Source organism: Mytilus californianus, unplaced genomic scaffold, assembly GCF_021869535.1.
Source record: "Mytilus californianus isolate M0D057914Y unplaced genomic scaffold, xbMytCali1.0.p SCAF_5, whole genome shotgun sequence".
Lineage (NCBI taxonomy): Eukaryota > Metazoa > Mollusca > Bivalvia > Mytilida > Mytilidae > Mytilus > Mytilus californianus.
Window position 1 is genome coordinate 60873572 of NW_026262701.1, and position 27112 is coordinate 60900683.

Genomic DNA, 27112 nt, shown 5'->3' on the forward strand with positions numbered 1-27112 from the left:
AATCTAAAAACACGGTTAGATTTGGCATATCAAAGAACCCCAATAATTCAATTTTTGATGAAATCAAACAAAGTTTAATTTTGGACCCTTTTGACCTCAATATGAACCAATTTGATATGGGGCCCATAAATAAAAAATCTAAATACATGTTTAGATTCAGCATATCAAAGAACCTCATATATTCAATTTTTGTTGAAATCAAACAAAGTTTAATTTTGGACCCCAATTTGGACCAACTTGAAAACTGGGCCCATAATCAAAAATCTAAATACATGTTTAGATTCAGCATATCAAAGAACCCCATATATTCAATTTTTGTTGAAATCAAACAAAGTTTAAATACTGGACCCTATCTTGGACCAACTTCAAAACTGGGCCCATAATCAAAAATCTAAACACATGTTAAGATTCAGCATATCAAAGAACCCCAAGAATTCAATTTTTGTTAAAATCAAACTAAGTTTAATTTTGGACCCTTTGGACCTTTATGTAGAGCAATTTAAAAAACAGGACCCAAAATTAAAAATCTAAATACACGGTTAGATTTGGAATATCAAAGAACCCCAATAATTCAATTTTAGATGAAATCAAACAAAGTTTAATTTTGGACCCTTTTGACCTCAATATGAACCAATTTGATAACGGGGTCCACAAATAAAAAATCAAAATACATGTTTAGATTCAGCATATCAAAGCACCTCATATATTCAATTTTTTCTAAAATCAAACAAAGTTAAATTTTGGACCCTTTGGACCTTAATGTAGACCAATTTGAAAACTGGACCCAAAATTAAAAATCTAAATTCACTGTTAGATTCCGCATAACAAATAAATAAATGTGATCAAAGATTTTACAAATCTAATGCGCCATACTGTGCAATTAAAGATTACATCTTGAAATTTTTCAATATTTGAAATTTGAAAAAAAAATAATATTTGAAGAATAATTCTTTTTAATTTCTGTAATCTGAAATGAGAAAAAATTGACCCCCCACAATTTCTTTTTATCCCCCCCCCCCTCTTTTTTCCCCCAAAAAATTCTTTCCCTCAAGATATGGTCATAATCTCAATTCAAATTTCCAATGGAGTTGGCAACCATAATTACCCATTTAAATTTACCATAGTGCTAACTTAATCTATTTTATAATAGAATTAATAAAATGCTCCGCAGGGCGCAGCATTGATCCCACCACAGAGGTCAAACCCTGAACAGTTGGGGCAAGTATGGACACAACATTCAAGCTTGATACAGCTTTGCATTTGGATTGTGATTAAATATTTGACACAGCATAGGTTTCTGACACAGAATGAATGTGGTCTAAGAACTTAAAAATTTTAAATTGTACATTCACCTATTATGGTCCAATATCCAACATCTAAATACATGGTTAGATTCAGCATATCAAAGAACCCCAAGAATTCAATTTTTGATGAAATCAAACAAAGTTTAATTTTGGACCCTTTTGACCTCAATGTGGACAAAGTTGATAACGGGGCCCAAAAATCAAAAATCTAAATACATGGTTAGATTCAGCATATCAAAGAACCCCACATATTCAATTTTTGTTGAAATCAAACAAAGTTTAATTTTGGACCCCGATTTTGACCAACTTGAAAACTGGGCCCATAATCAAAAATCTAAATACATGTTTAGATTCAGCATATCAAAGAACCCTTAGAATTCATTTTTTGTTAAAATCAAACTAATTTTAATTGTGGACCCTTTGGACCTTAATGTAGACCAATTTGAAAACAGAACCAAAAATTAAGAATCTAAATACACGGTTAGATTCGGCATATCAAAGAACCCCAATAATTCAATTTTTGATAAAAATCAAACAAAGTTTAATTTTGGACCCTTTGGACCACGATGTGGACCAATTTAAAAACGGGGCCCAACATCCAAAAACTAAATACAGGGTTAGATTCAGCATATTAAAACCCCATTGAAATTGGTCAAGAAATAAGCAATTTATACGAAGTATATTCTTTTGCACAATACTGTGCAATTAAATATTTCTTGCTATTGCGCAATACTGTACAATTGACAATTTCTTGCTATTGCGCAATACTGTACAATTGACAATTTCTTGCTATTGCACAATATTGTGCTATTGGATATTTCTTGCTATTGCACAATACTGTGCAATTGAAGATTTCTTGCTATTGCGCAATACCGTGCAATTGAAGATTTCTTGCTATTGTGCAATACTGTGCAATTGAAAATTTCTTGCTATTGCACAATACTTATTATATAATAATTTACACATCCTGTTTGGTGTGTATCTCCTACCATATCATTATTATTTGCTTTTAAATATAAATCAGAAATAACCAACTTAAAATGGAAAATTTTAAAAGAAAAAAAAAAGGAAAAAAGAAAAAAAAAGGAAAAAAAAAAAAATCCCCCCCCCCCAAATTTTTTGAACCCCCTTATGATTCATCACCCCCAAACTCAATCCCAGCCTTCCCTTTGTGGTATGGTACCTTGCAGTACAATTTCAGAGAGATCCATACACTTGAACACAAGTTATTGTCTGGAAACTAGAAAAATGTGTTTTTTGGCCCCTTTTTGGCCCCACATTTCTAAACGTCTAGGGCAATTACTCCCAAACTCAAACCCAGCTTTCCCTTTGTGATATGGAAACTTGTAGTACAATTTCAGAAAGATCCATACACTTACACACAAGTTATTGTCCTGAAACTAGAAAAATGCTTGTTTTTTGCCCCTTTTTGGCCCCTAATACCTAAAATATTGAAGCAATTACCCCCATCATCAATCCCAGCCTTCCCTTTGTGGTATGGTACCTTGCAGTACAATTTCAGAGAGATCCATACACTTGAACACAAGTTATTGTCTAGAAACTAGAAAAATGCTTGTTTTTTGCCCCTTTTTGGCCCCTAATTCCTTAAATATTGAGGCAATTACCCCCATCATCATTCCCAGCCTTCCCTTTGTGGTATGGTACCTTGCAGTACAATTTCAAAGAGATCCATACACTTGAACACAAGTTATTGTCTGGAAACTAGAAAAATGCTTATTTTTGGCCCCTTTTTGGCCCCCAATTCCTAAACGTTTCGGCAATTACCCATAAACTCAATTCCAGCTTTCCCTTTGTGATATGGAACCTTGTAGTACAATTTCAGAAAGATCCATACACTTACACACAAGTTATTGTCATGAAACTAGAAAAATGCTTGTTTTTTGCCCCTTTTTTGGCCCCTAATTCCTAAAATTTTGAGGCAATTACCCCCAAAATCAATCCCAGCATTCCTTTTGTGATATGGAACCTTGTGGTACAATGTCAGAGAGATCCATACACTAACACACAAGTTATGTCTGGAAGTTACAAAAATGCTTATTTTTGGCCCCTTTTTGGCCCCTAATTCCTTTACTGTTGGTACCATAACCCCCAAAATCAATCCCAACCTTTCTTTTGTGGTATTGAACCTTGTGGTAAAATTTCATAGAGATCCATTCACTTAAACTGAAGTTAGAGTGCGAAAACCAATGTGTCTTCGGACGACGCCGGACGACGCCAGACGACGACGACGACGACGGCAACGTCATACCAATATAGGACCACAAAAATTTGTTTGCGGTCGTATAAAAACCTGCTGTAAAATCTAATATAAAACATGCAAAAAACTCTTTATGAGGTGCAGAATAGACGTACATTTACACTTGTATGCAAATTTGTATGCCATTACTTAAAATCACACAAGTTCCCATAAAATTTGATGTCACAATTTAAAACATTTGACGTCATAATTTAAAAGTGATTGTTGCTTGACATCATAAGGTTATTCGGAGCAGATCTAAGGTCATTCATGGACAAATTCCAGCTAAATACCAAAAGCGTAAATACGTTTATTGGTCCCAATTTTAGTAACTAAGGAGGTCTTCAATGAATTCTCTTCCACAATTTGCATTCTTGACATTGTGAAATATTCAAACATTTCAATTATTTCATTTTTAAATGACACTAATTATTCTGTTTCAGGACATCCATAAAGGATAAGTCTAAACTGCATTTTTCAAAAAGGTCCCTAGAAATTTTGTGACACAACAAATCATCTTTGTGAAATCCCTAAATATTTATGCAAGTCTTTTTAAAAATCAAAATATAGAAGTCCATTAATAATATTTGAGGAGCTTAATAAATGTAGAACTACATCCGTATTACCATTGTAGAGCATCTTATATGGGGATCCTTAATAATACAAATATTTTAAGATGTCCTGATGTTCAGATATTGTGAAATACTACAATACCCCAAAATACATCAAGGATATCCTAAATTTATGAATTGGGAACTTAAAAAATACTTCTTCTTTATGAAGATTCTGAAAAATTGAACAGATCCATAATGTGATTTATGGATCGACTGAAACTAAAATTTTAATATTGATGTCCTAAAATATTTCAGGAATTCCTGGAATAAGTTAAAGTTATGGAGATTTACAACTATTGCACACCTCCATCATGTATGATAATTCTGACAATGTGATTGGTTTTTTAAATATCAATTAAAAAGGTGAAATTAATTGATGTACTTTTCATAATGATATTTTTACACTGCAATAAAATAATTTTACGGTATATAAATGTTATAAAAACCCTTGGAAGACTACAAAGACTTAAACATCAGAATTTTTTTTAAAATTACATGTATGTATTTATCAAATATACATGCATTTGTATAACAGTAAAATAAAAACACGAGTGCACACGCTGAGATGTCTAGCTGCTTTTCTGATCATGATTGAATATATTGTTGAAAATCAAGGTTTTACTACAAGTAACACAAAAACTTATAAACATTATCAATTATCCATGAAAGAGATGTTAAGATAAACGCGGCCAGACAGACATGCATCTCTTTCCAATCATTCCATATAAAAAATATAGATGACCTACTTGTACAATTCTCTATTCCTTTATCCAATAATTCTGATAATCAACTCAAGTAAGGTATTGGTATGAGTAACCATTCATTTAAATTTGAAAGGGGACACAAAAATGAATGTGCTACATGTATCAAGGCAACAAAAATAATTATGGGATATGTGCACAATTCTCTCACAAAAAAATACAAAATAAATTATACAAATGCAAATTAAAATGCTTAAATTGATATGTTTTCATACATAAATCATGCGTCAGATGTACTTACATCAACAAAGGATATTTACTGTCACTTTATCTTCGACTAATCAAGAATATTTTTTATTGAAATTTACCATATGATGAACATTGTACCTCACATTTTAACTGTGGTCTTGCTTTTTCAAAGTTTACAATTTTCCTTTCCCTTAAACATATTAATGGTTAAACTGAAATACCTGTCAAAATTATATTCTAGACATAAACAAATATTTGTGTGTTAAATGTATATTGCTCTATTAAATAAATGTGGATACAGATGATGCCCCCGCTTGCATAGCATATAGTTATAAAGGGACATAACTGAAGAACGGTAAAAGTGACGCTACCCAAATTTGAACTTGATCTGAGTTTTGTGGTAATAAGCATTGTGTGTAAGTCTCATAATATTTGGTTGAGGATAACTAAAGTAGAGAACAGAACTAAAAATTCAGGAATTTTTCTATTTGTAAACACGCATAACTCTAGAACGGTTGTGTATAAGTTTTATAACATTTGGTTGAGACAAACTAAAGTTAGAGAACGGAAACGAAAATTCAGCAATTTTTATGTTTATAAAGGGACATAACTCAAGAATGGTAAAAGTGTTCACACCAAATTTCGTACTTAATCTGTATTATGTAGTAATAAGCATTGTGTATAAGTTTCATAACATTTGGTTGAGGCAAACTAAAGTTAGAAAATGGAAACAAAAATTTGTTTTGTGGTAATGAATATTGTGTATAGGTTTCATAATGTTTGGTTTGGGCAAACTTAAGTTACAGAATGGAAACTAAAAATTTTGCAATCTTTCGATTTATAAAGGGGCATAACTCAATAATGGTTAAAGTGACACTACCCAAATTCAACTGGATCTGTGTTTTATCAGTGGAAGTCAAAATTAAACATTGCATTGTATAAAGCATTGATTGTAGTTGATTCAACTATAGTCATGGACAAAGGAAGATAACTCCAATTTTAAAAATTACTTGATATTTAGTAGAAAATAAAAATTTTGCAATTTTTTCATTTATAAAGGGACATAACTCTAGAACGGTTAAAGTGACGCCACTAAAATTCAAACTTGATCCTTGTTTTGTGGTAATAAACATTGTGTATAAGTTTCATAACATTTGGTTGAGGCAAACTCAAGTTAGAGAACAGAAACTAAAAATTTTGCAATTTTTCCATTTATAAAGGGGCATAACTCTAGAACTGTTAAAGTGACGCCACCAAAATTCAAACTTGATCTGTGTTTTGTAGTGATAAGCATTGTGTATAAGTTTCATAACATTTGGTTGTGGCAAACTCAAGTTAGAGAAAGGAAACCAATTTTGGGACGTACATAGGTATGTACAGACGGACAAGGGTAAAACTTAATGCCCCCACAGCTACGGCGGGGGCATAAAAAAAAATCTACCAGTCACTGTTTGCTTGCTAAATGTTTCTATAAATCTGACCTTTACTGGAAATTAAATTATATGAAGTCTATGATATGATAAACTCTACATTTTTATTATTTTCTATACTTGTGATGCTTGGTTGCGGCACAGTTTTCATTATTGTTAACATTGTTCACCCAAAACCCCTTTTAATCAAAGAAATTTACAATACATATCATTAACTCTGCAGATAACATGGAAGGTTCATGTAAGATTCTAATCAACTTTTCAATTTATAACATGGAAGGTTCATGTAAGATTCTAATCAACTTTTCAATTTTTAAAAACGATATTTTGAGCTGTATCAATATTTTCTAGCCAAGCAAATCTGTATTACAATGTGTGTTGCCCCACTGTCCTTTTCTTTGCATCTTGTCCCTTGAGAAAATTATATACACAATATATAAAGAGCTGAAACTATGTTTTGCTTTTGTTGATGCTTATCAGCTATATTTTCTATTTTGTTTTGTCAAACTTTTACTTCTTTTTAATAATGCTACTAATTTCCAGAAAACTTCTGTGGGTGTTGGAGTCCTTACAATTTCTCCTTTATTTTTATTGGGATAAGCACAATCTTCTAAAAGTTGTTTAAGTTCAGCAGCAATTTCATCTGGAGGGTAGAACAGAAGTCCTGTGTAAAAGTTGTGAGCTCTGGGGATGAAAATGTCCTCACAAATATTCTGAAAAAAAAAAACAATTAAAGTGAAGTTAAGCAGACCAGGCATTGTACTTAAGAAATCATAACTGAACACATAATGACAATAAAAACAGGATGAATATTAAGTAAGACATGTATTTTCTATAACAAATTCTGTACTTCCCCTTCGAATTCTAAACTAAACTAAAGTAGCCAGGAAAAACCATGTTAGTTATAAAACATGTTCTTTTGATATTTAGAACAATGCAGATACAAGTATTAATATCTGCAAACTTAATGTATCAATTGTGTAACATAAACCAATCCCAACAAAAGTATAAAGTTAATAGTAATTTAATCCAAGCATTCTGATTGTTGTATGTGACATGTGAAAAATCACCTTATATCTGATTAAAGTGCCATAACTCTCGAATAAAAAATAGGAAATTAAAAAATCAAAATGTACAGTACTTTTACCAATTCAAACTATCGTGTAAAGTTTCAAGTAAATCTACCCAAGCATACTCATGTTAGTGTACAACTGAGTCTGAACATGTGAAAAATTAACTGAAATCTAATAATGAAAGTCCTCTCACTCCTTTAAACAATCCAAAAATTGTACAAAGTATTGAAATGCAAACTAGGGTATACCTTATGATAATATGTGCCATACAGGCCTATAAAAACCATGAAAATTTGCATTGATGTGCAAAAGATAATCTATTTGCAATATTCACATAACCTCCTACTATGTCAAACCCATTGTATTACAAAATAACCAATTATATACATGTACATTTTGTATCTTTGCAGATTTTTTTTTTGCCATTTATTTCTTCATATACATTTGTATATCCACTTGTGTAATAAAATATATATACTGTATTAGCTTTTGTATATCCACTTGCGTAATAAAATGTATATACTGTATTAGCTAACAGCATATATTTATGATATTCAAAGCTGTTGCATTTTAGTTCAAGTACAATGTAATAGATTTACATGATAAACAATCAGACAATAGTAAAGTTGAGTTGAAATAATCAATTGGATAATGCAAATATCATGAACATGAAGCAAATATATTAAGCTAATGAGTGTGCTAGGAATCAATATTTTTTCTGTTTTATAGCATTTATGTTTTATATATTAATGTCCTTAAATTTGTTTGCACAGCAATCAGAATTCCCACATCCCTAAAGACCATGTAAAAAGAGTTATGAGAAAATTACACAATGAGAAGTAATATCTAGTAGGTAGGTTATTTAAATTTTCACATACAATGTACATGCATATATATTTTCATCCTGTAAAATTCTGCACATGAAAGCATTGGCTTAAATTTCTTGAAACAAATCTATTTAATTGTATACAACATTTTATTCCAAAATCAGAGCCAAATTGGAGAAGTATTTTTATCAAAATTTAGCATGAAAGCTTAATTTTCTGTTGATTTTTTTTTAATTGGGCTTATCATAAATGTACAATGTCAGTTGTAGAAGTGTCAACACAACTTTTTCTTAGTAGGTAATTTCATACCAATGTTATATTCATTTACTCCCATCCCCTTATTTTTACACACACGATGTACATTTGCAACTTTAATTTTATTTCCTAAGGGTGCAATCAACAGTTTTTTTCTATGACGTCATATTTTAAGGGACCATGTCTAAGTGACCCTTAGTGGTGGAATGGTTAATAAAGATACTTGTATAAAACTAGATATCACTGGAATCAGAATTGTCTCTAGTTTATATTGAAATAAAAATATAGTGTACTTTTAGTATAGTAAAAAAGTTGCCTAATCTGAACATAAAAAACCTGAAATCAGCTCATGTGCATACCCATGTAAACATGATACAGACACATTTCCCATAATCAAAACTGTATGAAATTCATAGGTTTTTACCTGGCCTTTAATAAAAATCATGTTTCAGGGTACGGTTTCCTGCTTCGAAAAGAGCTACAGTGGCTGCAAATAAGTTTTCAATTTTCACTGCCAAAACAACAGGATGTTTACAGTGTTGTCTCCCCTCAAAACATGTATATTTAATCTAATTTTTAAAATTATTTTAATCATTTAACCTGTTTAAATTGAAAGCTAATTAACTAATTTACACAATCAAATACAAAAAACATGATACTTTTTCACCAATTATATGAATAAAAAGGGATTTCCCTCCATGTTTATTTTTAGTCGGGGAATAACCCTAGTTTTTTATACGAAACTGTTTATAGCACCCTAATCAGCAGTAGGTGTACCCATTTTGTATTTGCAACTCCTTAACTCCTTATGGAATTTATTGTCATTTTCTCAGAATCTTTACCATATATTACTTTTGTGCACCTCCTGTTTTATTTTTCATTCAGAGATATGTTGAGATTTCCTATAGCAAATCATATAATTGCCATTACTTTGAGTGGGTGTGGGAGGTAGCACTTTGTAAGCTTTGTCTGCAGTAACTTAAGTTTTCGCTAGTTGTGCACGAGGTAAATGTTGCAATTTTCTTTGAGAAGATTTTATTGTGCATGCTTACAATATAGCGCCTAAAAGAATCACTTTTATTTTTTCATATTTATTTATTTATTACCTGTAAATTATTATTAGTTCTCTTAGAAACACATTTTCCTTTCTGTATATCACACCATCCTCGACAATCAAAGAAATCACACTCTTGGTGGGTTTTACATTTTGGATCTCCTAAATCTTTCATCATTGATGTGTCATAAAATAAAGAGTCAGTATCAAGTATTTTTACTTGCTTTTTAGAATCTAATCCAAAGTTTTCTTCCTTCACATCACAAAAATGTAAAGGTTCATGAAAATCTATGTCTAATGACTGACAGATGTCTAGAATTTGCAATGCTATGTCTGCACGTTCAACCCATAGTCCTTTCTTAGCAGTAAAAATGCTTGGGGATGAATTGAGATTTTCACCTGATGGAGCATACTCTGTCACATATACTCCTCCACATGTTCCATATATCTTTGGAATAAAATGACTATCCTTATTTACAGACATAAACAAGTATTCATCTTGGTTCAATAGTTTCCATAAACTTTCTATAACAACAGTGTCAGCACCAGGGTATCTGGCACTCTTCACAAAAGAGGTGAAATCCATTTCCCATAATTTTTCAAAAATGTCTTGGATGCCTCCAATGTTTACTTTTGTTGTAGAATAAATAAGATCATTCATTAATGTTTTTGCAATTTTCAAACTTTCTGCAGTCAGACTTTTATTACTATGTGTACCTAAATTCAACGGTTCGAAATGATGTCCCTCCCATCTTCTGGTTTTGATTACAGCCATCACATTCTTGCCTTCCTCACATCTACCATTACATTGTGCCAGCAGAACTACTTTCCCTCCTCTGTAATTTGCACACTTTTGGAATATGATATCTTTAGACTGACAGATTGCTTCACATAATCTGCCTTCAACATTATGACTTTTGTAGGCCTCACACTGTAATTATTAAATAAATGATAAGAATTCAAATTTACCACTTTCTTTTCATTATAAATTAATCTTAGTCTTCAATCATCTTCAGCAGAAAGTCCATGATGAAATATTCCTAAACAGACAAACGAATAACAGAAAATTTCACTTTAGTTCCACTGCCTTAAGACCTAACAAGAATGTGTTCATAGTACGTAGATGCCCCACTCGCACTATCATTTTCTATGTTCAGTGGACCATGAAATTGGGGTCAAAACTCTAATTTGGCATTAAAATTAGAAAGATCATATCATAGGGAACATGTGTACTAAGTTTCAAGTTGATTGGACTTCAACTTCATCAAAAACTACCTTGACCAAAAACTTTAACCTGAAGTGGGACAGACAGACGGACATACGAACGAACAAATGGACGCACAGACCAAAAAACATAATGCCCCTCTACTATCGTAGGTGGGGCATAAAAATCATTCATTCTATTAACAATGGAACTGAAAGGAGATCACTGGTTTATTTTATACACTGTCGATTCATTTATATTTGTATTATGGAATGAGTGAAAATTGTGTTTCATAAATATTTGATTTCATGGTTTTTACAAATTTCTAAATACAAATCTATAGGAAACTTTATAGAAAGATTAAATTGGATTTTACCTATGAAATCAACACAAAATAATTACCCCACGAAATAATGAATACACAGTAAGTAGGAGGATTATTCAATTCCCAATTAATTAAAGCTGTAATGTTTATTATTGTGTAGCAAAACAAGACAAAAGTGTGTCTTAAAACTGCCGTCCATTTCCATTTACCATATGGGAGCAACACAGGATATTGGTACTAGCTGAAGCTGAGAAAAGTTGTAAAATTTTGTAATCACAGGTAAGAATTCCAAATTTTTATGCACTTGTAATAAATGCACATGTCTAACAAGTGAAACTGCAAGCTACTGCTCACTGATGGTACCCCCGCCCAAATATTTCGGTAAACAGGAAGTTGTTGAGTGATGAATCTGAAAACGCATCACACAGTATAGCCGACTTTAATATATAAACCCTGAAACCAAATTTCAGAAATCTTTGTATTGAAGTTCCTGAGAAAAATGTGACGAAAATTTTCAACTTGGCTATCATGTGTAAAATGATACAAGTGTTCGTTAAACAGGAAGTTGTTGAGTGATGAATCTGAAAACGCATCACACTGTATAGCCGACTTATATAAACCCTGAAACCAAATTTCAGAAATCCTTGTAGTGTAGTTCCTGAGAAAGACAAACAGACAGACAGAGGTAAAACAGTATAGCCCCACTTTTTTAAAAGCGCGGGTATAATTAAAGCGGGGGTATAAAAGGGTCAGGGCCAATAAGGCCATTATTTGGCCGAAATATTAGTGCAAATTGAAAGGTTTCCATACATATTCTTAAATTTGTCCTAACTACACTAAGATACAAGGTGTTCAGAAAATAAAAACAAATTTCACATTTGACGAGTTACATGGCAACAAACCATAAAAAATTTGTATATTTTGTAAAGTTTCTTGATATTACTTGTTTTACATCAAATTTTAAGTATATATAAGATTGGAAAAGTATATGCGCACCCAAGAAACAACTTTATGTTAGGTGAGATGTGTCAATAGTCACACGAAATTTACCTCCAGTACCGAAAAAAAAAGGAGCACTGATTACTTCAGATAAAAAAAAGTAGCCATTTTAATGCTTCTATTTAAAAGGTTGGATATTTCTTCCTATTATTCAATTATGACCCACTTTAAATACACAACTTCAAGACCATAATTTTCAAAAATTGTCTTTAAAAGTTATGTAAATCCCAAAGACAAAGTTTCTATAGTGTACAAAAACATTCTGTTGATATGTACTGAGGCTTGCATTTTACAACCTTTCTCTGCTAGTACCAATATCTGTTGTCACTCCCATACAGTGACTTTGTATTCTGAGGATATTCGACCTTCTATTAATCTGAATATATTCTGAATTTATGTCAATTGAAATCAACAATACATTTTGTAAGTTAGTACTTCTTTACTATAGATTATTTAAAAAAAAATATATAATTTTTTGAATTCTTTAATTCTACCGTAATATATTATCAAGCAAGCTCAAACAAGAATGCAGGCATTGTCCTACTAAGCATTCACAATAAGTATTTGTAAACAGGAGCTAGGTGTCTGACAAACATTACCTACATGTTATATGATAAATCCAGATGTCCTTTTCTTTATTTTTTTATTTTTCAAAAACTTGTGTCTTTATGTCAAGTACACAAGCCTATTTATTGAAAAAACAAATGGGGAATATGTCCATGGGACACAGATGATGCCCCTGCTTGCATATAACGTCAAAAAGGAACATAACTCAAGAACTGTAAAAGTGACGCTACCCAAATTTGTACTTGATCTGAGTTTTGTGGTAATAAGCATTGTGTATACGTTTCATAACATTTAATTGAGGCAAACTTAAGTTAGAGAATGGAAACGAAAAATTCAGCAATTTTTCCATTTGTAAAGGGGCATAACTCTAGAACAGTAAAAGTGACGCCACCAAAATTCAAACTTGATCTGTGTTTTGTAGTAGTAAGCATTGTGTATAAGTTTCATAACATTTGGTTGAGGCAAACTAAAGTTAGAGAACAGAAACCAATTTTGGGACGTACGGACGGACGTATGTACAGACGTACAAGGGTAAAACTTAATGCGCCCTCCGCTACAGCGGGGGCATAAAAAAATGAAAATTATGTTATTTGGAATTTTAACAGCAAACATCCTAAACAGCAGTATGCTATGGAACAGAGCATGTACATGTACTGCATTTACATTATGGCATGAAATGCCAGTTTACTATTATAACTAGTTACTTATAACACTTGTATAATAACTTATCTTTGACTAATAAAATAGTACACAATGTAGTATCCATAGTAACAATATACTAATCAATAAAATATACTTACAAGTTCCTCTATAAAATGCAGTGACTCCTCATTTGAACACTGATTTTCCTTTACTGTTAATACTACAAGACTAACAACAAAGACCAATGAAATAAGTAATGTGGCACAAATGGATGTCTTGATCAGTCGGTTTAATCTACATCTTATTATTCTCATTATGCATGGTCTCTAAATCTGCAAAAGATGTATCTTTATATATAATATCAGAATAACAATCAAAATCTTTCAACAAAAGTTGCTTTATCTTAACTTAAAGTAGTCGCCTGTATTCCTCCAAATGTGTCGTGGCTATAGCAACAGAATATTCAATGAGATGATACAAGGCCAGAAATTTATAGCCATTGTACAAAATTTCACTGAAATAAGACAATTATGATCAATGAAATGGACAGGCTAAGCATTTAAAACTACCATTAATTCCATGCTACAAATCTTTCAATAATTTAAATTTCATCACTAAATTGATATATACATTTTTCAGAATGTGTATTTGCTTAACAATTTTTTTTCTTCATTTAATTGAAGTAAATGCATTACTTTAATGAAATTGATTTTCTTTCCTTGCAAAATGAAGAAAGCTGGGAATAATACTATAGCCCTTTTACAAACACATTGTCTTACTACATCTTTTAATATTTCTTTTCATGGAAGTGCTAAACAAGTCAAAGGACTTGTTTAATAGAACATCAACTCAATTATTTCTGTACTATGTGAAATTTACTGATCAAAGACTCAGAAGAGGTAAAGTTAATAAAAGGACAATGATAAAGCTTTGTTTCCAATTATAAACTAAGGTCCACATCTCTTAGCACATATATATCTGTGTCCAAGTGGTCTATTATTGGAATAAATGCTATTGATTATGTCTATTTTAGCTATAGATTTCCAGCACTTATTCTATATAACTTGTCATTTAATTATTCATTAGCTTTTTTGTGTGAAGTTTCGATCATGATGCAGAAAAAAATTAATATTTGAAAATAAATTATTCTATTTATACAAGTACTGTCATGACTGTAATTAATGTATTTTTAATGAAAAAAAAAAATGATGAGCAAGCTCATGTTCATACAAACCAACCTAAATAAAAAGGCAATCTTAGTGTACTTTACCAAAAAAAGACTAACATTTTTGATTGAAATTTATTAGCTGATCAACTGATCTAAAGATTGGTTTAATAAAAAAAACATCCTTCAAATCTGAAGGAGACCAGACAAAAAATAAAGATACTATCCTGAAGACATAATTATATACATAATATATAAGCTATTTATATGAATCCCTTCCTTCCACATAAAACTTTCCCATATCTCATCATCAGCTCATAATCGAAATCATTTAAGGATTTGGAAAAAATGACAGGACTATATATAAGCCTGTATTCAATATTAATTGGTAGTCAATAAGACATGAATGTACCAAAACCAGGAATCATGAAAATTCCACTTTTAAAATAAAATCATTTCCCATTTCTGATTTTTTTCTGATAATTAAATCACTAATCCAGTATGTCAAGGCTTTGGTTAATATCAAACTTCTATTCAAATCTGGAATGAGCAATACAAGAAATAAAGCCAATATCCTAATAACAATTAAGTGACAACAGATAGACAGGGTTTGACATCAACAGCTATCTGATTGCCCTGGACAAGTAAAGTCATCATGATAACAATTCTAAATCTCCTTAATATCGCTAATTTTTAAAACTTTGAACTAAAATGAAATAAAAGAAGATTAGAATATATATATATAAATACATTTACCCGTGATATTTATTTATGAGCTTTCTCAACGTTCAGCAGTATTCTATTTAAGGAAAGGGTTTCTGTAGGTAAAAAATATATGACAGCCGCACCAGTGTCCATCCCAGATTAAGCACAGGGGCCCAGGAAAATTGTTTTATTCTCCCTTTGTTTTCATTGGATATAGAGCGAAAAACGTTCTAAATATAACATTCCAGAGCCCTGTGATTTAATGTGGCAAGACAGCTATATCTGGTGGTTTTTCAGCAAAATACAGAAAAAATAGAAAGCCGACAATGATGAAACCAAAAATAAAAAATGTTAAAAAGAGGAATGAGATTAATTGAATCCTTGAAACACACTTGAAGGGTATTGGAGATGGTGAAGATTGTATAATTTGTATATAAATGCTGTACAGGACAGACAAATAGGTCCTGGAAAATTAGACAACAAAAAATAAAAACAGATATCTACAAAATCATATGTTATGAAATAAACCATATATTTTTTTCTTCGAGTTTGCTCTTAGGTCACTGGTGAACTTGTGTGTTTCAATTGGCGTGGTACAGCACTTTCAGTAATCAACTACATTTTATTCCTTTTTTTAGTTGCATTTACCTGATTTTATGTCCATAAATGACAGTTTAAAATTTCTTAAGAAAGTAAAGATTTTTGACCAGTGATTACCTCTTTTGGAGAAGTAATATATCATGGTGACTTGCTTGAAGGGTAAGTTGTTTAAAAAGTAAATGTTGAACCCTGATAGGTAAAAACATTATGCTTTCTGTAACTTTGATGTATAAGGTATAATAATTATAAGACTATAATAACACATTGTGAAATATATCAACAATACAATACAATACAAAGTTAATCAATAAACAAGAACAATAAAAGTGACGCTACCCGATTTATAAAGGGGCATATCTCGATAATGATTAAAGTGACGCCACCAAAATTCAACTTGATCTGTGTTTTGTGGTAAAAAGCATTGTGTACAAGTTTCATAACATTTGGTTGAGGCAAACTTAAGTTAGAGAACGGAAACTAAAAATTTGCATTTTTTCCCATTTATAAAGGGGCATAACTCGAGAATGGTTAAAGTGACCCCACCAAAATTCAAAAAATTCAAATGTGATCTGTGTTTTGTGGTAATAAGCATTGTGTATAAGTTTCTTAACATTTGGTTGAGGCAAACTTAAGTTAGAGAACGGAAACCAATTTTGGGACATTAGCAATTTTTCCATTTGTAAAGGGGCATAACTCTAGAACAGTTAGAGTGACGCTACCAAAATTCAAACTTGACCTGTATTTTGTGGTAATAAGCATTGTGTATAAGTTTCATAACATTTGGTTGAGGCAAACACAAGTTAGAGAACGGAAACCAATTTTGGGACGTACATACAGACGGACAAGGGTAAAACCGCTACGGTGGGGGAATAAAAAAACCAAACATAAACTGGATCAATAAATAACTGTAAGTCTAGGCTAGTCTATGAAAAGGTTTATACTATGAAATTTAGAGCGAGGGGCTTGGCCCCGATCACTTAATTTCATAGTATATACCTTTTTATAGACTATCCAATTTAGCACATATTTACAACTCAAGTTATCTTTTAATTGGTCTATCCATAGTTTATTTTGGTTGATGTTTGTAAACCAGAGCTCATTAACCAAGTTTTATGTTCTTTGTAAATCTACTCACTAGTATCATTGTAAAATATGTGACTTCAAAAGGCCCTTGACTCCAGAATGAAAAGATGGTAGGTGTTGGTGTAAGTATGTATATTGATAAAAAGCGGTGTTTTACTATATATGTACTTCTTTACATGGTAAGATGATAAAATAAATTGACCAAAAGCAGGCAATAATTAAATTGCAGTGGAAGCTTTACATGTTTTGAAAACATTTTTCAATTTCACAGTAAAACTAAAGCTGTAATATATTTGAAACATATAGATAGTTTGTCCCCATAGATAGTCTAGCGGATAGGCATTAAAAAGCAACTACCAACTAAGTTCAAAGATTATACACATGATACATGTTATAGGTTTCGTGTTTTTTTTTATTTTCAAAGTAAAAACTAATAGATTAATCAGAATATGTATATATAAATAGGTAGCACATTCTCTTCAGACATTATCACGGTTTTTCAATTCATGACAACGTCCTGAACATGCATGAAATATTTGCCGCTGGACATTAAGCAACCAATAATCAATCAATCAAGCAATTCATGATGAAATAGATCAACTTCCTTAAGAAAGTTTAAAAAATCATCACCAAGTTGCCTTAATTTCCCTTCACAAGGTTTTATAGTACAGTACACACTTTTTTGTGTTCAAAGTAATTGCATGGATGATAAATTATCACAATTTTAAGATAGCGTTGTACTTTAATCAAGATATAAAGAACCATATTTGTTACTCTACATTTAAATGAAAGAAACTTGCAATTGTCAAAAACATTTTTTAGATCCAAAGATTTTAATAGCAGGATATTTAAAAATCAATGTGAAAACTATTTAATATAATTTTGAACACAGCATTTTATTTCAAAATAGCCAGTGGCAATTTTTGTTTTAATATCTTGATTACGATACAATGAAATCTTATCATTGTGGACATTCATGTGTAGTTACTTAGTACACGGAAAAAGTATGTACTATGAAAATTAGAAGGCAAATTCAAGCAATTTGATTGAACAAAAAAAAGTTGTAAGTATGTGCTAATGTATTTACAACCAACAATTAGCTCTATATATATATCTGCACTCATGATGAAAATCTATACAGAACTGCTGGTGGATTACTATTTCCTGAGGTTACCCCTCCCCTTCCAGAAGCCATAACTTCAGTTATATCATGAGTTTAATGATTTTAATTCTATTTTGTTAATTTTCAGTTACATGTATAACATGTATAAATGAAATTAAGTAATTATAATAAAAGTTTTTAAAACTAAAGTAAAAACTCTCTCAGTATAAAATAAGGAGATGTGTTATTACTGCTAATGAGACAACTTTCCCCTAGGCACCGAATAACATATTATTGTTAGCAACTATAGGTCGGTGTAAAGCTTTCAACAATGACAAAACTCATATCCCATAGCAAGCCATAAAAGACCCTGATATAACAAAATGTAAAACAATTCAAATGAGAAAACTAACAGTTTTGGAATAATATAATAATATAAAAAGAAAGATGTGGTATGAACATATTTGCTGTTTGCAGGCACCCAACCCTCCACCTAACCTTGGAAAGTGGTGTAACAGTACAGAATTTGAACAAAGATAAAGTTGACCTTACATGATGTATAATTATGCTGTCTTTGATCTCATTGATTGTTTTATTAATTGTCTTTAGTGGATTAATTATAAAAAAATTAATAAAATGCTCCGCAGGACGCAGCTTGATACAACCGCAGAGGTCGAACCCTGAACAGTTGGGGCAAGTATGGACACAACATTCAAGCTTGATACAGCTCTGAATTTGGATTGTGATTAAATATTTGACACAGCATAGGTTTCTGACACAGAATGAATGTGGTCTAAGAACTTAAAAATTTTAAATTGGACATTCACCTATTATGGTCCAATATCCAAAATCTAAATACATGGTTAGATTCAGCATATCAAAGAACCCCAAGAATTCAATTTTTGATGAAATCAAACAAAGTTTAATTTTGGACCCTTTTGACCTCAATGTGGACAAAGTTGATAACGGGGCCCAAAAATCAAAAATCTAAATACATGGTTAGATTCAGCATATCAAAGAACCCCATATATTCAATTTTTGTTGAAATTAAACAAAAAAAAAAAAGTTTAATTTTGAACCCCGATTTGGACCAACTTGAAAACTGGGCCCATAATCAAAAATCTAAATACATGTTTAGATTCAGCATATCAAAGTTACCCTAAGAATTCAATTTTTGTTAAAATCAAACTAAGTTTAATTTTGGACCCTTTGGACCTTAATGTAGACTAATTTGAAAACGGAACCAAAAATTAAGAATCTAAATACACGGTTAGATTCGGCATATCAAAGAACCCCAATAATTCAATTTTTGATGAAATCAAACAAAGTTTCATTTTTGACCCTTTGGACCTCAATGTGATCCAATTTAAAAACAGGGCCCAAAATCCAAAAACTTAATACACGGTTAGATTCAGCATATTAAAGAACCCCAAGAATTCAAGAATAAAACCCCATTGAAATTGGTCAAGAAATAAGCAATTTATACGAGGTATCTTCTTTTGCACAATACTGTGCAATTGAATATTTCTTGCTATTGCGCAATACTGTACAAATTGACAATTTCTTGCTATTGCGCAATATTGTGCTATTGGATATTTCTTGCTATTGCGCAATACTGTGCAATTGAAGATTTCTTGCTATTGCGCAATACTGTGCAATTGAAGATTTCTTGCTATTGTGCAATACTGTGCAATTGAAAATTTCTTGCTATTGCACAATACTTATTATATAATAATTCACACACCCTGTTTGGTGTGTATCTCCTACCATATCATTATTATTTGCTTTTAAATATAAATCAGAAATAACCAACTTAAAATGGAAAATTTAAAAAGAAAAAAAAAAGGAAAAAAAAAACAAAAAAAAACCCTCAAATTTTTTGAACCCCCTTATGATTCATCACCCCCTAACTCAATCTCAGCCTTCCCTTTGTGGTATGGTACCTTGCAGTACAATTTCAGAGAGATCCATACACTTGAACACAAGTTATTGTCTGGAAACTAGAAAAATGCTTATTTTTGGCCCCCACTTCCTAAACGTTTCGGGCAATTACCCCCAAACTCAATTCCAGCTTTCCCTTTGTGATATGGAACCTTGTAGTACAATTTCAGAAATATCCAAACACTTACACACAAGTTATTGTCTGGAAGTTACAAAAATGCTTATTTTTGGCCCCTTTTTGGCCCCTAATTCCTTAACTGTTGGTACCATATTGGCATAACCCCCAAAATCAATCCCAACCTTCCTTTCGTGGTATTGAACCTTATGGTAAAATTTCATGGAGATCCATTCACTTAAACTAAAGTTATAGTGCGAAAACTAATGTGTCTTCGAACGACGACGCCGGACGTCATACCAATATACGACCGCAAAATTTTTTGGCGGTCGTATAAAAACAATTTTAATTAAATAAACTAGCCAGCTTGGAATAAGTGAAAACAATGAGGTACAAATGTACGAATTGTAGGACATAAAATTCGTAAGGGTTCCGCGGAACCCAGTGTCTCGCCTACTTTTGGTGTTAATCGCAGGGCAGGCTCAACAAAAATGAGGAAAAAAATTAATAAAAATATTCCTCTCTATACTATCTTTTGATTGCAAGTAGCTTCTGTCCAAGTTTGGTAAAAATCCAGGATAATTTATGAATCTAATAAATGTTTTAAAAACTTAAACTGCAGAATGTATGTAATGTTGACTGGAAGAAAAACTAAGTCCATTTATAAGTAAAATACTGAAAAAATGGAACAAAATTTTATCAAAATTTCCTTCTAGATACTAGCTTTTGATCATAAACAAGCTTCTGTCCAAGTGTGGTACAAATCCAGGATAGTTGAAGAAAGTTGTTAAAATTTTAAAAACTTTAACCACAGAGTGAATGTAATGTTAACTGGCAGAAAAACTAAGTCCATTTATAAGAAAAATACGGAAAAAATGGAATATTTTTTTTACAAAATTTACTTCTGGATACTATCTTATGATCATAAACAAGCTTCCTTCCAAGTTTGGTACAAATCCAGGATAGTTTAAGAAAGTTATTAAAATTTCAAAAACTTTAACCACAGAGTGAATGTAATGTTTCCTGGCAGAAAAACTAAGTCCACTTATAAGTAAAATACGGAAAAAATGGATTTTTTTTTTACAAAATTTACTTTTGAATATAATCTTATGATCATAAACAAGCTTCTGTTCAAGTTTGGTAGAAATCCAGGATAGTTTAAGAAAGTTATTAAAATTTCAAAAACTTTAACCACAGAGTGAATATTTGTGGACGCCGCCGCCGCCGCCGACGACAACGCCGACAGAATGTAGGATCGCTATGTCTCGCTTTTTCGACAAAAGTCGAAGGCTCGACAAAAAGGGAAATTATTTTTGCAGCTTGGCTTTTTTTATTTCAAGTTAGTTTGTTTTAAAAAAAAAAAAGTAAATCATGGTGTAGAAATGTAGAGTGAATGGCTGTGCAATTGTGTCTTTTTAGTTTAATTGTCTTTTAGAGAATATTTCAATTCAGTGCTCATCAAAATAAGAGTGTTAGTACAAAACTGGTGTGTGATGCGAATGTCTTAGTTCAAGTTGGATCTTGTTGTAACTGTTAATGATTGTTTTGAAATTGTTAAAAGGAAACAATGAAGATAAATGCATACAGATAACTTGATTTTCAGTTGTTCTATATTAAATATTTTGTATTCCTGAACACTTACTGCACTAATCAAAGGAAAAAAAATTTCTGGTAGCAGCATAAATATTCTGCGAAATTTTCAACAAACTTTTCCATACTTTATTCAAATATTTTACATTACACAACAAGACAACAAAATATAAATCAGAGCCAACAGTTATTATGGCGAAATGACCCAAACGAACAGGTACAAGGGCGACATAGATTCCCAAATCACAAACGAATACATTGTTGACACCGATGCCACCAGAAACAGCATAACTATGTCCCGCTTTTTTACTCTGTCAAGGCGAGACAAAAAGCAGTTTTACTCCATAATCAGTAAAGTTTACGAGTAATATCTATCGGTTCTCAGGTTCATATTGAGTTTTTGGAAGTTCTCTTGAAATCATGGTACAGCCGATAGTGTGGCACAATTCATTTGCAAGGAGGCAAAAATAAGACTAAAAAGTCACTCAATTTTTTGCACTATACGTGTCTAACTACAGGCACTAAAGTTTTGGCTTTGTGAAAAAATATATATCTTCGTCATGTATATACAAATGAAACATTTATGGACAGTTAAATTTTTGGCACTGGCTATGATTAACCGCAAAAAGTAACAATAAGAAATGATTATTGTTACTTCTGAGACTAATTGACAAAATGTATATCCAGACAGGGACCTGATTTCATTTTTTTATTGTTACCTGCAAAATTTTACATTTGCAAATTACATGTATGTCTTTTTTGTGTGTAGCATCAGGATACTTTGGACTGTTACTGTGTCATTGTCCCATATGAGTTGTTTTACATATTTGAACAAATTTATATCAAGTTTTATGGTAAGATCTTGTTTATATGAATAGAAAATTATTTATTGAACATGGCAATGATTAATTGAAAGCACTTTTATACATATCTAGAATTCTTTTGGCTATTTATTAGTTGGCACTTTCTGCATGTCCATTATGTAGCCGCAGGTGGCATTTTGAGGCCAACACATTTCAGGTGGTAACACTCAAAACACCCGTCACAAACTATATACATAATAATAACATGTATGCATGTTTATACTGCACACTAGACTGTTCAATTCTGCGACGTCCTTCTTCAGCGATATCATGTTGTTTTTAGCATCTCCAAGACTTATTGTCCAGAAAAATACTTTTGATCCAATTGAGATTTGTAGGAAATGTTTGAACTGGAACAAATTGTTCTCTGAATAAGAATTAAGATTTTTTTTAATAGACCCCCTTATGGCAAAAGTGAACGTCCGATTGGAAGAGTAACCAGGTAAATCATAAAATGTTTTTACATCATATTGTTTAAATTTATTTCAGATTGATTGCAAAGCAAACAGTTTTTTTTTTAAATCGGTGCTTGCCTGCATATGGTCAGATCATATGTTTACGTACGTCATATGAATTCGTACTATGCATGTTTTTTCTTATATACTTTAAACAGTGTTATTTATAAGGTAATCTTACCAATATAAAAGATCTTTAGAATACTATGTTACTGAGTATGTAAGAATAAAAATGCCACATCGAGAAATAACAAATGGGAGGTAACTCTAATGTTTGTATTTTGTTTTTGAGTCACGGTCAAATCAATGTTTTCAAGACCTGAAATCAAAATCAAGCGTCTAGGTGACCAATATTTGTCTCCCTTGGTTGCTGATGCTGACAGATGCCCGATGATGTTGAATATCAAAAACCTCTGACTTTAAGCTGATTTAAGTAATTATTAATACATTGTATGAGGCAGGTGTTATTAAAATGTGAAAGAGGACAAAGCTCTCAAAAACAATTATTTAATTACTGATTTGTGCAAAATAATAACTTATTATACTGTACAGTAAAATGTGCAAGGCCATCAACTTTTTTTACATTTTACAAATTAAATTACATTGGAAATGCAAAAAACCACTATCATTTAAAAACAATCTTTAACTTTTTAGATACCCTACATCATAGGCTTCATGACTGAGGAAATAATTCTATCCAAATAGCCTTAAAAATTAATTCTGAGGATAATTTCTGTTAAAAATGTAACCAAACTACGGTAATGTATTCGATGTTGGTCCTGTTGTTAGGAATTCTATTTATGATGTCATTTTCAATGTAAAGAAAGAAACAAATTATAAAAGCAGAATATAGACATTATATTTCGTTATTACAGTCTGCACTATTGGCCACAGTGAAAGTAGTCTGATGCCCCAGAGCGGTCTCACTAATTAGTGACAAGAGGAATTTTAGCAACAAGAAGAATAATTTAGCAACAAGAAGACTATTTAGCGACAAGAAAAACAAATTTAGCAACAAGGACGTTAATATTCTATCAATAAATATAACATATAGAAATTTATACAAAAAGTCAATATTTATAGTAATGAATCATCACAGATTTTAGAAACCTAGATCTATTAGATTGTTACATTTATTTATCATATGTATTACGTTTTCCTGACATTATGATTGACTTGTTTTTTAGAACAATTATGTATTCATGTTATAATTCAGAGTTCGCGAAAACTTATTTTGACCCGTCGGTCATGGGACCGACAAAGCATGATTATTTGTCAGTCCTACAAAATTTTAGCCAGTCCTACAAAATCTGTCAATTTTATCCTGAAATAAAATTAATAACATATTTTATCGAAAAATAACTTTATTAATATTAGTTGTATTCTTCGCACCCACAGGCAAATTAACAATGAAGGACCAGTTCAGGTCTTCTGATTGTTCTTATTTAAAGTCATCTTCACTATCCATTTCATCATCTGAATCACTTTCTCGGCTGTTACAGTATTTGTTTGCTCCATTGTAGGGTTCAATCACCGATTGTTTGCCAGGGATGGCTCTATGAACAAATTTAGTAGGCCACATGTAGATCCCCGCTTTGGTTTGTTTATAATAAATCCGTAAACCGGTACCGGAAATTAGCAGCGGGTACATCTGATAACCTATGTAAACACTTATTGGAAACAGTTGCGGTACATCAAATAACCGATATAAAAAAGTGCCGAAATATGCACTACAACGGCCGTTTTTACATCGGTCATCGGGACCAGCACTAGCCTTCAAAATACTGGTCCGAGCCTCATTTTGACCAGCAGGACCGACAGGACCGACCATTTTCGCGAACTCTGATAATTTTTTAACAGTCTTTGTCTAATATATATAATAATCTCACTGCTTGCAAAATGCATTATTTGTGCATCATTGTCCCGCAGAAAAATACAGACATAATTTGTGAAATACAATGAACTGAAATCATTGGAATCAAACAAGAAGAAAACGTAATGAAAACGTAAATATTTTACATCATTTTATTTTGTGTATTGTCGCATTAAACAATATTTATCATGTTTATGCATAGTTTAATGTTGATTGAAAATTAAAGATAATGATTTAAGATAATGTTGTGTTTTCAACAGATTTTCACAATTTGCAGTGATGTTATAGTCTGACACGTGTACATAGTTAAAGGTGTTAATTGAATGTAATTGTAGCAATAAAACAAGGGACACACATATCGCTATTCACATTTGATGTTTCTCATTGTGTGTACTGTTATTACCTTAGTGTGAACAAGGATGTATAGCAAGACTCTTACTATACAAATCCTTGGTGTGAAGCCACATCTAATGATGTTCCTATCAAGAATGATGAATTGCACTGTTAGAAAGGAAATAATATTGCATGTTTTGTTTCAATAAACTCTTCAAAGGAAAGTTAAAAAAATCCTTGTTTTGATTAACATTATATAAAGCGTATGCATTTCCTTTACTCCACTGAACAAACTGACTGAAGCTATTCAAATTTAACGTTTTGTATAAAGTTTACTGTTATAGTTGTCAGCATTTCGGTCTTATTATTGCTTTGCTGAAAACAGTACATACACTATCTTAATCATATTCTTTATATTAAATAAAAACTACACAATCCCTTTCTTCTTTACAAATGTTGAATTTCTTTATCTATCCATATAATAAAAACAAATTAAAAATCACTTTATTACTGCCCCCTTATAGAAAAAAATCAATGCAAATTTTTTATTAATATATTTATTTGGAATAATTAGTTTTAATAAGATTTTTTTTAATTTCTTGTCGCTATATAGTCTTCTTGACACTTCTTGTCGCTAAATTATTCTTCTTGTCGCTTCTTGACGCTTCTTGTAGCTAATTAGTGAGACCCCCCCAGAGTAGTAAATTTTATTTGGACTGCCCTGGTATGTATTTTCAAAATTTTGTTGAGATATATATATCGATACATAAGACAAATGTCAGAATATTGGTCTTCAGACAAGTTGTTGGAAAAGATTTTGGTGCAGGCTGCTACATTGTGTATTAGCAGTTAAGTTTGGTTCAGTTTCGTCTAAATAAGCTGAACAAAAATTGTTAATGGATTATTGACTATTATTGGGCTTGCAAGTCAATAATTCAACTCATTGCAATCAGTTTTCTTGCAACCTAAAATTTGATCTTTAGTGGAGATGGCTTTCATCATGTTGTTCATTCATTAAAAAGAAAAGAATGCCAACATGGAAAAGTGAAACATGGGAGCCACCAGGAATAACCATTTCATTGCATCATCATATTGATCTGCCCCAGAAAAAATCATTCTTATATAGGTAAAACAATGATATACATGTATTTTTGCATCTATAATATGAAATCAAACCGACCTATAAAAATCATCATGTGCTTGTTTGGTTTTTTTCTGTTCATGTTCATATCAGGTTAAATGACCATTGGCAGTCTTGGAAGGTCATTTTGATGGTTAATTAGATGCCGTCTAGTCTAAAAATACTAACGAAATGTTGACACATTATAACACAGTAACAAGTCTATGAGTATAAGTTGAAGTTGCCACTCATTTGAAATATGTCTTTACATCCTGCTGTGAAAGGTATCTTAGAAATATTGAAAATAAAAATATATTTATTATAAATTGAAATTCTAATATAACAACCTATATATCGTCAACCAGTATAATCACAGTACCTGTATAAATATTTTCGGCGCAAACATATTAATACACAAAAATGGCGGTTCCGTGTTACACCCACCTTATTTATATTCAGTTATTATTTAGGTGTAAAATTTCATAAAATGAAAATTCAGCGAAATGATGTTATGATCTTAGGCAACAAAACAAGGTGACGTCATATGTATGCCTCAGAATGTAATAAAATTAGATAAAAAGAACTTTTTTAGGTGAAACTTGAGTTTTTTATTTATTATTGAATATTATATATATAATACAATGTACTATTTGGGAGGTAAAATGA

The 27112-nt window shown here is 31.4% G+C and overlaps 2 protein-coding genes and 1 long non-coding RNA gene across 8 annotated transcripts in view; 2 read left to right on the forward strand and 1 right to left on the reverse strand.

Moving 5' to 3' along the window:
* LOC127701164 (divergent protein kinase domain 1C-like) overlaps positions 1-23392 on the reverse strand; it is a 137778-nt gene extending 114386 nt beyond the window's left edge. For 2 of the 6 annotated variants that reach the window (XR_007981849.1, XR_007981848.1), the window contains exons 1-4: positions 23302-23392; positions 13660-13833; positions 9817-10695; positions 2622-7268 (exon numbers count right to left, since the gene is read on the reverse strand). Coding sequence is in view for 1 of the 6 variants with exons in the window: in XM_052204988.1 (XP_052060948.1) it covers positions 7032-7268; positions 9817-10695; positions 13660-13815 (1272 nt within the window). In the remaining 5 variants the exon portion in view is untranslated. Of the gene's footprint in view, positions 1-1942; positions 7269-9816; positions 10696-13659; positions 13834-23301 lie in introns of those variants that run through there. The other 4 variants (XR_007981851.1, XR_007981852.1, XR_007981850.1 and 1 more) reach the window with 3 other exon arrangements.
* Positions 1-27112, forward strand: part of LOC127701207 (uncharacterized) — a 91589-nt gene that overhangs the window by 2509 nt on the left and 61968 nt on the right. The window lies entirely within an intron of this gene.
* The window catches only part of LOC127701146 (uncharacterized), a 40157-nt gene continuing 36517 nt past the window's right edge, over positions 23473-27112 (forward strand). Inside the window, exon 1 of the mRNA XM_052204957.1 lies at positions 23473-23553. The gene's annotated coding sequence lies outside the window, so the exon portion shown is untranslated. The remainder of the gene's footprint in view (positions 23554-27112) is intronic.